Genomic DNA, 18,375 nt, shown 5'->3' on the forward strand with positions numbered 1-18,375 from the left:
ATGTTATTGTCTGTGCCCCTGTGTGTGCGACATGAGCCAACGTTCAGCTATTTGCTACACGTATGTAAATTTCACAGACAAATTCAGATATATGAGACTGATGGGAGCCAGTCACCGGTCATGGCCGATCAGCTGAAAACCGTCCGTTTTCGATCGGTGGCTATCAAGGACAACAAAGCCTCCAAATGCCACAAGGAGATGATCTGCATCATACAAGGAAAGTCCCCCCGGAGAAAACGGCTGCAGTGTTTGTGTGTGTGTGTGTGAGGGACAGAGAATTAAAAATGGATAACCATAAGTGAGTAAATATTAAAGTAATACTTTTTATGGGAAAAATGTGTATTAGTTGTTTTGTTTTTGACAAAAGTTAAACAAAAGTTAGTTACACAAAAAAGTGTGATTACAAAATGGTGGCTGGTAAAATTTAGAATCCACCAGCCACTTTGGCGCACAAGTGAAAAACACAAGCGCAAAGAGCAACTTCATGGCTTTGGCTGTCTGAGCTGCACCCACAAACTTGTCCAAAATCACAAAAAAATCCTTTCCTGTACAGCACGTTAGTCTTTGGCCCTTTAATGCAACAATGAGTGTGTACTATTTTGGATGTCATCCACAACTTCTAGTATTACTGCATGTACAAGAGTGAGAGGACCTGTCTGTCCTGTTGTCTGACAAAATGGAACATTTGAACTACCTCCTTATAAAAGATGTTTGGTTTGAAGGACAAATTGGTTGTAATCTGTGTTTCCGTCTGTCTTGTTTTCTTTTTCCAGGGGATAATAATGGATGGCCCCATCTTTTTGACAAGTATTTTGGAATGCCCAACTATAACACTGGGACCAAGTCCAATGTTTGCCGTAAGTACTGTTCTGCAAATAAACTGTGAACTGCAAGTTTAAGGATAATTTTTGCTGAATTGTTGCTCATAAATACAACATTTTATAACTACTCTTGAAGATAACATATGGGTGTCATTGGATAGACAGTGATATGGATTTTCTCCTTCCCTTTGTTTGTATTTTAAGTCATGGTGGCAATCACTGCTTCATGCAATAGTCCCTATATGATGTAAATAGTACAAAACACTTTACATAGCTTCCTGTGCACCAGGGGATTTTCCCTGTACAGATTCTCCCAGCATTTAGTATTTAGGGCAGCAAACAGAGTTTATAGCATTAATAGTAGCATAGTCAACAGTTGACATTTGTAAAAAAAATCATTATTTCATATTTATTAAAAGAAACTGGTGCAGGTAGTGTAAAAACACTCCACACAGCAACAGATTATGCATAATCAAATACAGTTGTCAGTGTTTGCTGGCGGGAAACAAGTGAGGGGTCATGACTGACTGACTCCTACTAGTTGATTGGGATGTGTTTGTGGAGGAGGTGAGGTCAGGGGAGGATGCACTACTGAATGCATAATAGTGAAGCTTCCCCATGACAAACAAAAGAAGCAACAAAAAGTTTATAAAATACAGCCAACTATATTCACCAATTCTTCAGCACTAATAATTCTGGATGTGGGTGTTCAAGACTGGCATCCAGCAGGGTACACATTTAGTTTTGTAACCAACATGTAAAAACAAATGCTATCGAATGGGCAATTACAGTGTGATTGGGAAATTAGCATTCTTCTCTTTATACTATTAATTCACAATTTAAGTAAACCTCTCAGGCATATTCCCTCTCAACAATCACATTTTTCATCAGAGGTGTACCACAATAATATCATGTTATAAACTTTAGAAAATTATATGCTTTTGCTTGTAAAGAAAACAAAGCTAAAGCTGAAATTTTAGCTTCACTAATTATCTAATTAATTTTTTTTTCCTGCATATTAAAACATTAAAGTCAGACACTGACACAGACACTGACAGCAGCTACATATAGTAGCACCACGACAAAAGAAAAATAGCGAAAGCCTTGTTGAGTATCTGGAGTGATGTTGAAATGTAAGAGAACATGAGGAAAGAAAATGAGAAAATGAGCAAAACCTTCAGTCATGCCTCCTGCTGACTTGCTAAAGTTTACCTGCTGTGCTGCGCCGCCACAGTCCTTCACACAAGAGAACAGAAGAGGTAATGAAGCTGTGTTTGTTTCTGAAGGTAAAATGATTCATCTGCCAATTCATGAGCTTAAAAAGGATAGAAAATATAATAAATAGTGCACTGAATATAATATAATAAAAACTCAGTTTAAAAAGAGTAAAAAGTGATGAAAAATGCATTACATTAATAATTAAATGCCATCACTGTTTCCAAAAGAGAAAATATTTAGACAGACTATTTAGTCCTGCTCCACTGGTATAGAGCCCAGGGAGAGAAAATAATAATAACTGGTGCTCTAAATTTAGTTGTTCATGCACACTTATTATTAATTCATGCCACTCCTTAATGAAAAATAAACAGTAATTGTATGGGTTAAGTAGTCTGCCTCTGCACACAGGACAATCTGACTCTAAGTTTGGTCCATAAACATTACAGAGAGTGTATAAAAGCTACAATTTGTGTGGTTTTAGCAGGCAGGGGTGGAAACACAGACCTCTCCAAAATCACATTGTATGTTGAGTTTAGCTGTTTTCAATTTGATGTACAATTTTGCAGAGGCTGTAATGTGTAGATTATGATTATGTTCACATGACACTGAATAATCCAGGGTTTGGGAGAAATGTAAGTACTGAAGACACTGGAGAAATGCCATCACATCAACATTGTCAAATTCATGTTAAACCCAACACAATGTGTATATACAGCACAAATAAAAGGTGAGTATACTTGCATGAATTATGAGTTTTGATTAAATCTCTTATGTTTATTTGATGTTTTTGCAAGATACTGTAGCTTACATACATACATACTTCATAAATACCAGTAGCATGTGTGCCATGAGTAACTGTTGTAGTGCTGTGCAGTTTTTTCTTTTTCTTTTTTCATCTGAAGTATTTTCTATGCAGTTTATCCCACGAACTCCATCAGGTGTACAAATTAAATTAAAGTTGTATTAGGAATCAGATCACTTTACATTATATTAAATGCATTTTGTCAGGGACTTTGAATCAAAAGTATTTTATTTGGACAGCTATGAATTTAGCTGGCCGTTGGTTTGTCAGACTTGATTTATATAAAGATAAAAAGGGCATGCATGGCCTAATTGTTGACATAATTATAGCTTAAATTTGCCATGTATACTAAATTGCAAAGTCCTAAATGTTAAAACCAAAACCAGTCAGAGGAAATCAAACTGTCAGGTTTTTTTTTTTGGCTATACCCATCAAGTTTTGTGAATTTTCTCCTCACAGTTAATTTTCTGTCGGCTCATGCTCCTTGACTCTCCCACTTGTGACAGCAGTTTGAGATCCAACATCCATGCTGAGAATCCATGCCATCCACTGAAAAGTGCACAATAAAAAATATACCCAACTTTGTATCTCTAAAAATAAAGCCCAGCAGGTTTTGCATAATTTACTACATGGGAAAGATGATGAAAGGTCTGTGTCCGTCCAGATGATGGGAACATGACAACCAAAGACAGCTTTGGGGCACTTGTTTTTTTTTTAATGTTATATGTCATGTCATTACAGTAATTAAACACACTCCAACCACAATTACCTGCACTTAATAACTTAATACTATTAATCGGACTCTCCAGGAAAGCAATTGTCAACTCCAAGAAGCGATGGGATTGAAATTATGTTTGATGTGGACTCATAAATGGTCCACATTTTAGGAACAGAGCTCTTTGCTTTTACAAATGCTTTCCTTCAGAACTATTTGAGGCAGTATGTTACGGTCTTGTTTAGCAATCATGTCAGTGAAAAACTCAATCCATGAACCATCAGTCATCTTCCCGTGGTGTCATGTCATAGGTGTGGACAGAATTTCTTTCTTTGAGCTCCTATATGTGGAGCCTTTACCTCTGAATAGATCTTAAAGGGGATGTATCATGTGCATTTTCAGGTTTATGTTTATATTCTGGGGGTCTACTGTTATAGACTGTCTTTGCATGATTTACAATTCAAATGTGCTCATTTATCTTACGCAGCCCTAATTTCAGCCTCTGTCTGAAACAGGCCATTTTAGCTTTTTTCATACATTCTCCTAAAGTTTTGGAGCTTTGACCATGTTTAACATAGACATTGGACGCTGTAACAGTATAAAAATAACAAAAAAAAAATCACAAACAGCATGATATATCCCCTTTAAATTAGTTTTACTTGCTTTTCACCTGTGTATCAATGTTAAATGTGTTTTGCTTGCTACTATAGAAAAAAACATTGCAGTATAAACTTGTTTTATTCTATTATCTGTGTTGCTCTTGGCAGCCCAATCTGTATCTCTGGGTAGAACTTGACAAAAAATGTGCAGGACCTTTAAAGATACCAAAACAGGAAGACTTCCTAGGAATTGTTCTTTTCATATTGTAACAAACACTGAAAAACACAGATAGTTGGAATGCAGATCATGTTGTATCTTGAGAGCTCTGTCTTCAAGCTCAACCCACTGCTTACCTCGTCTTATCTAACTGAACACCAGGGGAGGAGCCCCTACCAGGAGCTTTTATTCCTCTAATACAGCTCCCAGGGTCACAGATACATGTGAAGTCCCCCACCACCATAATGTCACTATTTCATGGTGGTGATTTCTGAATAATGTTTTCCTCAGTGTCTTTTCTCCTTACACTAAAGATGGCAATAGGTCAAACAACAAAAGTCGGCCTTAGCAGAGACCTCTGTACTCTCCTCTATGTCAACCTGGAGTTCTTTTTCTGTTTAACTGAAATAAAAAATCTTATTTATCCTGGTGTTCAAGCCTCAGAGAAATCTTCAAAAAGTCAAATGTCCTTTTGCAGTCCATTGCCTTTATTCGACTTAAGGTTTGAAAATAAAGAGATGTCCCCATTGGGCTGCCATTTCCAAACAGACCTTCTATTATGTTGCACTGTGCAGGTGTAATCAGCTTTGTTGATGTAACTGTTATTGAGTAAACATCATTCCACTATGGTAGCCAGTGTTTTGTTAATTTAAAATCCAATCAAGGCTCAATGTGGACCTTAATTGAAATAGCATCGTATTCAGAACACATTCACAGTGGTCACCATTTACTAAAAATGGGATGAAAAAAATCTATGAAAAACACTAGCGTTATAGTCTTTATAGTCTTTAGGCATGTTGATTGCCAAACTGGTCGATGTGGAAATTATATCTGTGACCCTATTCTTTTGGTGAGGCTCTGTAATCATTATACTGTGTCCTGTTGTTTTACTTTTTTCTGTGTTTCAGCCTTTATCAAGCTTGAGGCTCCATGAATATGTGCATACTGTAGAGTTGTATTTTCATGGCAATACAAACATTTGTACAAAGACATGTGTCTATTTAAATAACCTTGAAATGCTTTCCACACCTTTTTTGGTAATTTTGAGCCATGCAAAGGAAGCTATGTTTGAGTAGAGGCGCAAAAAGATGGCAGTTTCATGCTTGACAACTGTATGAAAGCCTGAAAATAAGCCAGAAAATAATAATGGCAGTGTCAGTGACATTCATTAATGATTTAGTTCCATGGAAATTCCTTTGCAGCTTTTCAAATGACTTCAAACTGACAACTGTAACATAATGTGATCACAAAGACATCTCAGATCGGTCATCTTCCATTAGCATCGGCACACGGATGCTTTTGTGTGGTTCTTTATTACAGTAAAGCTGCGAGTTAAGGATGTATTTCTACCGTGGTCGACCATGAAATAGAAGTTATGTAGAAATAAGTGTTGACTAAATAGCATATTTTATTTTCATGCACTCATTCAGATTTAGAATAGCAAAGCAGTTCTCACATGAGCAGATACACAACACACAGATGCAGTTTGTCTCATATTCTCTGACCTATGACCTCCCAAAAGCAAATGACCTTTCAGTTAAAAGCATCCTGTCCTAAAGCATAACAATATGGAAGTGTTTTATAATATGTTTTATGGGAAGTGCCATGTTGATATATTAAGAACTCAAATGAACATATTTGGGTATTGGTATACATTTTTAGTATATTTTAAGCAAAAAGTCTTTTCATTGACACAATATTGAAGTTAATATCCACCTTTCAACCAACAGCATAACATTAGAGGTTTTTTGCGCGTGCAGATTTTGCAGAAATGGACACAAAATTAGCTTTTAGTTTTATTTTTTTCCCCAATCATCTTACATTGGTGAGTGCCACACAGACATACTTTATGAGTGACTGAATCTGCTGGATTGAGTTTATTTACTTTGTGCACTCTGCAGTTCACTTATTGTCAATCCACTTAAAACTCTGTAAGTTAAGAGACTGCAGTGTTTTAACAAAGTGCAAATGGGATGTATTCAACAGCCGGCATACATGGAGCAAATAAAAACAGCATTAGTAATGAACTGGGCTTTATGTGGCCAATCAAAAACACCTGAATCTCTGCTATCATAAACCCACGGACTGGTTCAGGACATTCCAACTAATCAGATATATATTGTACTTTTTAAATTACTGACCTCAATCAATAGTATCTCTGAAAACGTTAATTCAGTTTAAACAGGACTTGTCTCAAATGTTTAATTATCTTTGTAAATGAAAATGTGTTTACCTGTCAAAGCCATTCATTAACTGCCCCTTGTGGCTACTCCTCAAATATAATTTGCTTTCATTGGAGCCAGGGAGGCCTGGTTAAACTATCTGCTCAGTTTCATCACATATTTGCATGTCCAAACTGGCATTTAATCAAAAATAATCAAAGCTGCTTGAGAGACCGTGGTCTGTTATTAACTATTGCCGACCTGTGTTTATCCAGAAGTCACTCTTAAAAAATTCTGCTTTTATTTTTTTCTTTTCTGCTGTAACCTCAGGGCTTATGTTCTCTTTCAGCAGGACTAGGTCGCCATTCTTCCAAACAGCTCCGGTCTTGACACTTTGGCATTTTGGCAGAATGGCCAGATAATTGACGTATCCTCTGATGTCTCTTCTTTCTGCACTCCATCTCTCCAGTGCTGGGTGTCGTTCCTGAGCTCTGCCAGTGCCTAGACCTTGAGCTGGGCTGTGACGGCGCACAGCTTCAAGACATCCCAGTGGTGGCTATGAATGTCACCATTATGTGAGTAGAAAATAAACCCCTATTTTCTCTAGAAACCCACAGGAAGCTTCCATCCCCAGCTGTGACTGTCAGCAGCATGTGAGACGTGTAGTATCAGTTCCCCTTGCAAAACTGTCATTGCCACGAGATGAGTGAGTAACTTACTTGAAGCCAGAATTAAAGACAAATCTCTGGTGGGAATGGTGACTAATACAACCCCTTCATATTCAGCCGATGAGTGGTGTATGTCCTTGAAAGTCTTGCAAAAGCCAGCATAACACACTTGGCTTGTTACGTCTGAGGAGTCTTTTGTTAAAAGTGTATAGTTCAATATTTAACTCTTTTGAGACATTAGTACAAAATACTATGTCTTCTTCACAGTATATGACAAAGATATATCATCTTGTGGTTATTACAAAATGTTTCAATATTTGATCAAAGTACATTACCCTTTTTCGGTCTTTATAAATCATTTTCGGCAGTTTTTATGGAGTATTAGCTTTGTCATTGGTATCATTTTCTTCACGACATATTTTGATTGTATAATATTGTGTAGTCGGCTCACTGTTTCCTTCCTTCTGGATCAAATACTTTTCAAAGAGCTTGCCTTTCTGTGAGGTTAAAATACAGCTGAGAGGCTTTTGTAATGCATCTAAAATTCAATTTACAACAAGAAAGTACTCAGTAGGCCGCAGACCTCTACCAAAGCCTTAACATCTCCCTAGTTAGATGTTTCTTTCACGGTCAATGCAGTGGGTGAATAACAGAATGGCTGTATAAAGGTGGCTAAAATTTGGTCTGGTGGTCCGAGAAAAACGGTGATATTCAAAATCAATAGTTTTCCTCCTATTTGGAGCATGAACAACCACAGCAAGTGTTATGACTTCATGAGTAACTGGTCAGGAGACATTTTAAATTTGAAAGTTTGGCCTGCTGGTGGCCACCAATAAACTCATTGGAAGCATGAATGTCCATGCCAACCTCCAGTATACATTTCTGTGAAATTAATTACTGAAAAACAAACTGACAGATGGAAGGAGATCATCTTCAGTAACATCTGCAGATAACAGGAGAGCAAAGCTAACACAAGGGGGAATTCTAAATTACTTGTTGAGACCTGAGCCTTGTGTGGAAAAAAAATGACTACTGAGTGGTATATGGTTAATGCTGGGGTAATTCTTCTCTGCACTTCCCCGAGATTGCTTCTAAATTAGCATTCCCAGGACTGTGAAATATCTTCTACTGTTTGCATTAAGTAATGCTGTATGCTGGACATGTAAAACACATTACTGCACATTACTGTGTTAGGGGATTTAGAAAGAGTGAGTGTCTGGAACAACACAAAATGAAATTAATTAGTTAGATTATTGTGTTATTTGAATATGATAATACAAACTACAGTAATAATAAACATTTAGTGGGTGTTTGTTTATGCCAGTTAGTTCCCAGGAAGCTATTCATCTGCTCCACAATGCACTCTTTTTGTTTACACACAGCAGCATTGTCCCGCAGGCACAGTTTGCTATCAGAGTATAGTTTTCAGCATGCAAACGTGTCTATTCCATGTGGTGTCAGTATTCATCTCCCCATTGTTGTCATCCATTTAATATGCAGGCTTTTGATAAAGTGGAGGTTATCTGTGTGACCTTATAGCTAAATGGAGTCTGCATCCTGACTGAGGTGGAATGAACTCAGTTGTAGGGAAATGTCTAAATTATAATAACTGTATTGGCCAAAACAGGAGAAAAAATATGAAATATATTATGTTTGGAAATTGGAAATTATGTTTTAAAAATGGATGTCATAAAATAAGGACATATTCATAGCATATTCACAACAGTATATGTTTTGTTTGAATGAAGCAGGTGTCAGCTACAAGCGTAGAGTTTTGTATTGGGGGTTGTTTACAGCCATAATGTCGATATCTAATTAGTTGCTATCTGTCCATCGTGTGTCCTCTAGGGAATATTTCTTTATGTGTTTATTAAACAGAACAGGTGTTTAGGCCCTCTTAAAACTCATACCATGTCTACTGTACAAATGAAACATCTGCTGTATGACGTCCCTCAGTTTCATTCAGTTCCCCATTTCAACATGTGGTTGTAATGCTCCATAAAAGGCAGTGATGTACCATTAAAAGAGTAGAAGAAGACTAGCTTGTTCACAATGCAGGTTCCAATGTACTGAAAAAGTTTGCTCTGCTTATGTTATATGAGGTAGGAAATGCATTCAACACAAGTTTGGCTGTAAGCATACACACACAATGTGGTTTGATGAGAAACGTGAAAATAAATGTGAACGAAACTACAAATTCTGCTCTTGTTTACAACGTGACAGTGTGCCTTTAATGTTACCACAGAAATGGACCGCAAAGAGTCAAAACAGTCAAGTGGCCACAAAGTACAGCACCTTGAGATGTAGTCTTAAAGAATGATGAGCCCAAAAAGAGTTTCAACAGACTGAGAATCTTTCATTACACCAAAAAACTTGAAGATTCAAGAAACTTTGTCTGTCTCATAGTAACAGAAATTCCTGTTTAACACGGCTCAATCAAAGACAAAGGTAGACAAACGTAACAATAGAAAAGTAGAAACAGTAAAACATCACAGTAAAACTGCTTTTGTTAAGTTTTAAACATAGGAAACAATAGAAATGAGGACAAAAGTCATAATACATTTTAGGAATAAGATTCACTGCTTGTTTTTAGCTTTTTTTCAGTGTTCCCACAAACACAGTAAAAAATTAAGATAGTATTCATTATTCTACTGCTGTATTGATGATGCTAAAACTAATGCAGTGTAATACAACAGCCCTGCTATAAATCTTACCCTTCATCAATCTTACAATTATAAAGGTTTTGTTTTACAGAGGTGTGATTCAACTTAACAGTTAATTTGGAGGCTGTAGTTTGTGATGCTGTTGAACTGTTCTGTTATATACTGACAGGTGTTTTCAACTTATTGATGTAAGAAGCGTCTGTCAGTAATAAAGGAATACAATATGACAGCACCACAAACTTCAGCCTCCAAAAAGACTGTAAAGTTGAATTAACACCTTAAGAAATCAACAAAGCTGGACGTTATACATTCTGTAAGGGTATGATGTTACTGCAGGGCTGGTCTACCAGACTACATTAGTTTTAACTATCAACTGATTGCATATTGAAAGTTGACATGGTCATTTAAATTTTGAATAGGTAGAAAAAATCCCCATTAATTTAAAAAAAAAAAAAAAAACACATTATATTTTATATTGTAAACCCTGATGTTAAAATAACAAACTTGAATATCTGAGGGGGTCAGCTGTTAAAATGCTGCAGTACTGAGTCACAATGAAGATTGTGCATGGTGTAAACCTCATCTTATATTCTCCTCCTAAACCTCAGGTCCCTACAGAGGAACCGGCTTCAGAAACTGAGAGCAAACACATTTGTTAAGTACCAGAACCTACAGAAACTGTGAGTATGGATTGCATATGATTTAGATATGTATTATTTAGTTTTATTTTATTTTACATTATGACATTTTATCATGTTTTTATTACTCTTCTGTAGTTTTTATTGATCTTGTGCTTTTTCTTTGTCTGAAAAGCACTGAGTATTATTAGCACGCATGGGAGCCTACAATTCATTAAGCTAATGCTTTCATGATGCCAAAGAGCCAAAATAATAGCAGCCTTTGAGTGACAGATACAAAAAACCAGTTTCACAACTACAAAGCTGATATGCGTAAGGCTAAGAGGGCTTCTGGGAAAGCCGACAGAAGCGATTGTTCTCTTCTGCGTACTGATCCATTCATCACCGACTTATGTTATTTATCAACCTCACACAGTGCCACTGACTATAGCGGCAGGAAAATAGATCAGATCCTCCTCCAGGAATCATTTGGCTTTGTTAGACTGTCAGCCTCGTGCCGCTGCTCTGAAGGTTTTGACTGGAATAAAAACTTCCCTGAGATTAAACTAATTCAGATCATAATGACCTACCAGGTGTGTAAAATACATAAAGAGTCAAGACGCAGCTGTCTGTGGAGGTTTGTTGAGCTGACAATGTGTGGAGTCAAATACAAAGGCCAGGTATTAAACAGACAATGATTGTTTGATATCAATCACTAATTTCTCTCAGCTGAGCTAATATCCTTAATTTAAGAATCATTCTTCTGGTGAACAAAGTTTAATTTCTCAGTTGTGTTTTTTTTCATTAAATCAACAGGTTCAATGGTTATTTAATTTTTCTCTCATTGTTCTTTTATATAGTAATTCACAATCTCTCTTTGTGTTTGTTCATGTAGATATCTCCAGCACAACAGAATTCATGATGTGAGTCCTGATGCATTCAGAGGGCTGTACAATCTAACAAGGCTGTAAGTTTGCTCATTTATGTTCGGTATTCAGCATTTTGTAACACAAATAACACACACATACTGTAAAGAAGTACAGAGATTTACAAGTAAAAGTAAAAATATATGTGGACACCCCTGTCACCACAGATCTTTTGTGGACTTTTGTTTCAGGGTTGTTTCCTGTTTCAACACAATAATGCCCCCATGCACAAAGTTACGTCCATAAAGAAATTGGTTTTAAAGTTTGAGTGGGAATAACTTGACTGGCCTGTAATCAGCCCTGGAATGTCTTTACAGAAGAGCAGCAGAGGATGTTATAGCTTGATATTAATGCCCACTGACAGGTTCATCAATCGCATACATATTTTTACATCCAGGCTCGACTACTGAAGCAGTATCCTCTTCGGCACACCCTCAAAGCTTCTCAGTAATCTCCAATCTGTCCAAAACTCCGCCACCCGCCCGTCTCCTCACTCTCCCGTCTCTCACGTCTCGTTCTCGAGACCACATCACCCCCACTCTGCGTGACCTCCACTGCCCCCCCTTCTACCAGCATATCCAAGTCAAAATCCTCCTCATTACTTATAAAACATCCACAACATGGCTCCCTCCTACCTCATCAACCTCCTCCATCATCACACCTCTGTACAAAACCTCCGCTCAGCCGATTCTTACCTCCTTCCTTTCCCCCCAGGGGACCAAACACTGAACCTGGGGTGACAGAGCGTTCTCCATCGCCGTCCCCACTATCTGGAACTCTCTCCTAATTGACTTTAAAAGCTCCCTAGTTTTAAAAAAGCTGCCAAAACGCACCTTTTTAAAGCCGCTTTTAACTAATGCTCATCTCTTAGTCCAATACTTTTAAATTAGACTGTCTTTTTTTGTCTTTTATTCAGTTTACTGCATTTGTTTTCTACTTTTAACAATGTCTTTCCTGCTGCTCTGTTGTTGTTGTTTTGTGTAACTTCTTTTCGCCAATTTGTTTATCTATCTGTCTGTGTAAAGCGTCTCTGAGTGCCTTTAAAAGCGCTGTATGAAAAATATGTATTACATTCAGGATAGGTGTAACAATGTAATATTTTGGTGTCCACATACTTTTGGCAATGTAATGTATCCTGTTTTCTGACATTATCCAAGCTCGATTATATGCACAAACATAAGAAGATGGAGAGCAAATGCAGCAGTAACCTAATGAGAGATAAGCATGAATACTAAATGCTATCAGAGTGCTTGTTTAAAACTCTGTGGTCATTAGCTACGTTTTAAGAACAACAGGTGCCAAGTTTTCTCATCTCTTTATTAGTTTGTTTGACATGTTTGAACTCATTTTTGTCCTCTCAGATATCTGAGCTACAACAAGATATCTGTCCTGATGCCGGGAGTGTTCAAGGACCTGCACAAGCTGGAGTGGTTGTATGTTTATTTTCCACTGAAATAAAGTTCTACATCAAAAGAATATAAAATGTGGCATGCATAGTATATTAGGATATTTTACTTTCTATCAATAATGGTTTGCCATAGGCAGAGAAGTTCATTTACGTGATGAATAATTCACACTGACATTCACAAATACGCCATTTTGGTTTTGTTTTTTTATTTCATATTTTGTTTTGTTTTTTCTTTTTACTGCATACAGGCAATACATCACACACTAATCTACTGATGCTGTTTCTTCTGAATGAATATTCTGCAAATGAAAACTATATTGTGTTTGTTTGTTTGTTTGTTTGTAGGATCCTAGAAAATAACAATATCCATCAAATATCCTCCATGACCTTTTCAGGGCTGAACTCCCTTGTTTTACTGTGAGTTTATATTTCTACTCTATTCTACAGCAGTCAGACTTTTTTTACTTTGATGTGATGTCCTCTCAAATCATTGAAAATCCTGTTATTAAGAGCCTTTGTTGATCAGTTTAGATTGAATGAGTGTTCTTCCTTTGAACTCTGAAGGGAAGGCACTACACCTTGTTACATTGTGTCTCACTGATTGACAGGGTTTTGTTGAACAACTCTTTGACAAAGCTGGATGACGTCTGTCGGGAAATGCCAAGACTGAACTGGCTGTAAGTTGGGTGCCAAGAAATCAAAAGCTGTTTTGTCACAAGAGTGACATGTCTTTTGATGAGTTTATTCTTTGTTTGTGTGTGTGTGTGTGTGTGTTTCGTAACATGTCCTTGCAGGGATTTGGAGGGAAATCTCATTGAAACCATTGGAAATGCCTCGTTCTGCTCATGCAGCGTGCTGACAGTTCTGTAAGTGTAGATTTACATAAATTAATCCATGATAAAGGCACACATTTTGCTTTTAAAATTTCATTTTTGCCTGATTTTTGTGAGAAGCTTGCAAATCAGCCTCAGTTTCTCAAAATTTGATTTGCGGGGACTCGCTAATTCATGCAATCCATGCTGACAATTCATTAAATGGGATTAAGGAGGTCAAACAGTTGTAGTATGATGTAGTATGACAGTAGTATGATTTGGTTTTTCTTATATTTATGTATTTATTGCCTTTCTACAGGGTTCTACAGCGGAACAGGATCAGCCATATACATGAACAGGCTTTCTCAGTCCTTCAAAAGCTTGGAGAACTGTGAGTTCATTTTGTTTGATTGTGCAAACAACCTGTATGGAAAAATATCACAACTTTCAGGATTGTGCCAAAGTGCAGCTAAAGTGATGAGGATCATTGTGGTGATGTTTAGCCAGCAGAAAGAACAGGGACAAACTGCTTTGAAAATACAGTCAATGCACTATTGTGAGAAAGGTTTGTGGACCGTTTAATAAAACGTGATATTTGTTGTAATCTCTCCAAAAAACATGAACTTGAAGGCATCGTGTTAACATTCACAGTCTAAGCTTGAAACATTATGCAAGCCTTAAAGTCCCCCTCCAGACAGAAATGTGTTTTATTGTTACTTTGCTCATATGTTTGAGCTGAACTGGGCAGAATGATGTGTATGCAGAGTTTGAACCTAGAAGGCTGTTTCCACATTCAGCTGCTGAAGTTTCTCTGAATATCCGGATTAAAAATGTTTGTGTACAATATAATTTTGTGATATGGCAACCATTTTGGAGGCCAGTAGTGGTCCACTATGCCTCTTGCACGAGTGTGATATAGAGGTTGAAGCCTCCGGTGTACTTGCACTGAGAATTGACTTTTTAGTGAAATAGGAAACATTTTGTGTCCAGCAGTTAAACCTCTGAAATGATCGATATTTGCATATTGATAGATTCTGGATTTCTCAAGATTATTTTTAACTATGGAAAAAACACAACAGACACAAATTATTATTCAAAGTGGAGTATTTTTATGTGTTAAACAATGGCTGGAGGGGATCTTTAAGATTCACTAACTTCCTGTCTTAGCAGTTAAAACTTTAAATATAGTTGCAAGCAATGATTAACAAGACTCAAGGAAGTGAGTCAAAGAGTTTAGGCTCCATTGAGCAAATACATTTTGTTAATGAAGACCATGTTGTTGTTCAAAGCCTGAGGACGGTCATTGGGGTGGTTTGGGTTGTTGGTATGCCAGTGGGTTTGTCAGTTCCAAAGCAACATGCTGTATATCTGAGCATCTGGCTGGATTGTGGGGATATTCATGCTCCCCAGAGGATGATTGATAATGATTTTGGCAACGCCCTGGTGTTATTTCTAGAGTCGGGTCATAATCTCCCTTTGTTTTCCTTCTTGTTATTGGGATATATTGCGTGCCACAGAATTGCTACAGTATCAGCGTGAAACACACAATTGTCATATAAACCTGAGCTATTATCAGTGTTGGGGATTTGTGCCTTCCTTTGTGGTGTACTTCAATGAACACCAACCCTCTTCAGTAATTTTCCTATTACTGACTTGTAGAGGTTAAGAATTGTAAGAGAGGCCTGCAGACCTTACAGTAATGTCCTACCTTTGATGTCATTGTCGCACTCCAGAGTATTTCACACTGTGCTCTTGATATGATCTTTGCAGAATGTCTGCTCTGCTTTTCCCATTTGAACACTGAGTGGTTTACTGTTGGCTAATACAATTCCTTAGAGTCTTTACAAACACTTACAAAAGCCCCATGAGCCTCAACAACTTGTCTCCAAAGGGACATTATTGATTGTCACCTTTTGCCTCAGTGGATTTCTGAAGGACAAACATTAGGGGATTTAGGGTAGTCAATAAAAATCACATTAACTGTAAGATTTAACTTCTATCTACCATTTTAATATCAGTCAATATCTTAGAGTCTCACACACAGTTTAGTTTACCCGGCAAGACAGTCAATGCTTTAACTGTGTCCCTAACAAACACTGTACTGTTGTCAAATCACACTTTCTAGCAGCTACAGTATGATCATTATCACCACATTGTCCCCATTCACACATCTATTTCACAGTTGAATGCAAGCAAGTTCATGCACAGGCTATTGGGACTGATGAAACATATGGGTGCATCATAAATGTGAATTACATTATAAACCTCACAGAGGCAGTATTTATTGCATGGTTGTTGTTTTCAGTGTGCCTGTTATGCAATCTGCCCCCTGTACACTGAAAAGAGTTACATAAGGTTTTTTTTTTTCTTTAACAATCTGTACGCACATCATCACATACCCACTGTTGTATATCAATATTTGTTTGTTGTCTTGTCTTTTTGGGGAACTGGTGTGGATTTGTCTCACCACGCAGGGATCTATCCAACAACAGACTGGTGGCAATCCCTCCCAATCTCTTTGTCTTACTGGGGGATTTGCTCCAACTGTGAGTTATATTTACACAAATACACTCAGATCTACAGTACCGCATGCAAGCATACCTATCCCACGAACATTTAATAGTGCTTATCTTTTTATGCTGTCAGGGAATGACAAATAGCATTGATCATTTTGCAGATAACCAGCTATTTAAGGTTTTTCAAGAGATAATTTTGATGAAATTAGTAAATACAAAACCCAATCCATTTGGGTGCACCGGATATGCACTCTTTGTGAGTTATCTGTGAATTAGTGTCATAATAGATATTCAGTGCACTGTGCTCTCTAACAGCAAAGAAAAGTGGGTAGATAACAGGATGTCATGCAAAGAGGAATAATGCAAGGACACATCTTCAAGAAACCGACATAAAGGTGAACTTGTGGGAGTTGAAAGAAACTGTAAAACCTGCAGAAAAAAATATGAGTTTATATGTAGACACGCAGAAATGTCACCCATGTTACATCTGTTTTCAAGGAACTGGAGCATTGAAAATTGCTCCTTGTTCTTGCCCTAGTAAGCATAATATGTACTGTGGTGTTATATAAATGATAAATGGAAATATTTACCATGTTGGCCTATTGATTTTCACCACTGACCTTCTCTATGGCCCCTTTTTCTAGGAATATATCATACAATCCCATCGTGGAGCTCCAAGTTGACCACTTTGACAAGTTGCATAAACTGAAATCACTGTAAGTATACGTACCTTATTTGTCTCATCGCACTCAGTAGCATAATAAATGACTCATGTAAGTAATTAACAACCTGCCTGTTGCATAGAGAAAAAACTCAAACTCAAAGAAACCATACTTTTTTCTCTGAATAACTTGCTGCTGCATGGTGCTGTTGTTGCACTGTGCTGCTCTGTCTTATCTGTCCGTGCGCTATCAGTGTCCCCTTTTCATGTCATGACATTATCAGATATGAATTTGTTTTTTTACTGCATGAGAATATGGACGTATGGTGTGTGAGCGTGTGAAGAATGTGAATTGTGTGAGTCTCACGGTCAATATATGGAGAGTTGGCAGCCTTGATACAGCGTTTGCTGCATGATGGTTTTTATGTGTTGTGTGGACATTATGTAGTTAATGTGTTCTTTCTTTTGAGGCATGAGGCATGAGCTCACACAAAAGTCAAAATCTGTATCAACAAATGAGAGAAAATGAATATGGGCAAGTAAAAATGCTTCTCATTTAGTCCTTGAAAGGCAAGGTGAGGTGAACATTTTCTGAAAACCTTTTGAAGACCCTTGTAATGGTTTACAGCTAATAAATCAATATACTGAAGTGTGTCTATGTGTTCGTGTGGCATCTCACCAAGACAAAATAATATGTCTTTATATTCTCCAGGAGCATAGAGGGGATAGAAATTGGAAACATACAATGCCGGATGTTTGAACCTCTTAAATACTTGACTCATATGTAAGTACTCCATTGTCATGCTCTATTTTTATACTGTTAATCCTCATCATTTGGTCTGGATTATCACGTAGACTATAGCCTTTCACACTTTATATTTCTAGTGAAGAGTCCTGCACTAGCCTTACCAAGACATGTCATACTTCTTTTCCAACTGGGAGATGATGAAGTCAGTCTTAGTGTAATCTTCTCTGTGGGTAAAAGATACACCCATGCAGGTCCTCGAAAGGATGCAACAGAGAGAAAATAAATGCCCTTTCAGCTTTGGATACAATCGTGAAAAGCTCTTCAAGGCTCTTCTTATTGTAGACCTTTAGTCAAGTTCCAGTAAGATACTTTGTTTTGCTCTAATATCTTGAGACCTGGACAAATAAAACTGTTTCTATGGCTAGATAGCCCAATGGATAATCTGGGTGCACTAAGCCTTTCATTTTGATTTTGGATAGTGGATCACTGGAAAACCTTTGTTACACTCCTTCTTTGGACAGCTCAAAAAGATTTAGAGGACTTTTGAGAGAGCAGAGGCATCAATCTTTGTTCAAACAGGTTTGTAATCTCTAAGAGTTACACCACACGATTCTGCATTTGTTGGAATCTTAATCAAATCCTGAGCAAAAATCAGCAGATTTTCCTCTTCTGTTTTCTTTATTCCATCATCATTTCAACTTTTCAGCTGTGTCAATTCATAAAAACGAAAAGATATTTAAAAGTGTGTAAACTGCAAAGGAAAATTCAAAACTTTGTAGCTGTAGATATTATAATACAGTAATTATCTTTTGCATAACTTCA

The 18,375-nt window shown here is 37.2% G+C and overlaps 1 protein-coding gene across 4 annotated transcripts in view; it reads left to right on the plus strand.

The window, feature by feature from the left end:
* The window catches only part of rxfp1 (relaxin family peptide receptor 1), a 76,865-nt gene that overhangs the window by 44,867 nt on the left and 13,623 nt on the right, over positions 1-18,375 (plus strand). For 3 of the 4 annotated variants that reach the window (XR_006097490.1, XM_042419450.1, XM_042419453.1), the window contains exons 3-14: positions 774-857; positions 7,004-7,109; positions 10,474-10,545; positions 11,378-11,449; positions 12,770-12,841; positions 13,162-13,233; positions 13,425-13,493; positions 13,611-13,682; positions 13,948-14,019; positions 16,103-16,174; positions 16,789-16,860; positions 17,518-17,589. Coding sequence is in view for 3 of the 4 variants with exons in the window: in XM_042419450.1 (XP_042275384.1) it covers positions 774-857; positions 7,004-7,109; positions 10,474-10,545; positions 11,378-11,449; positions 12,770-12,841; positions 13,162-13,233; positions 13,425-13,493; positions 13,611-13,682; positions 13,948-14,019; positions 16,103-16,174; positions 16,789-16,860; positions 17,518-17,589 (907 nt within the window). In the remaining variant the exon portion in view is untranslated. The remainder of the gene's footprint in view (positions 1-773; positions 858-7,003; positions 7,110-10,473; positions 10,546-11,377; positions 11,450-12,769; positions 12,842-13,161; positions 13,234-13,424; positions 13,494-13,610; positions 13,683-13,947; positions 14,020-16,102; positions 16,175-16,788; positions 16,861-17,517; positions 17,590-18,375) is intronic. The other variant, XM_042419452.1, reaches the window with a different exon arrangement.

This window comes from Thunnus maccoyii, chromosome 8 (genome assembly GCF_910596095.1).
Source record: "Thunnus maccoyii chromosome 8, fThuMac1.1, whole genome shotgun sequence".
Classification (NCBI taxonomy): domain Eukaryota; kingdom Metazoa; phylum Chordata; class Actinopteri; order Scombriformes; family Scombridae; genus Thunnus; species Thunnus maccoyii.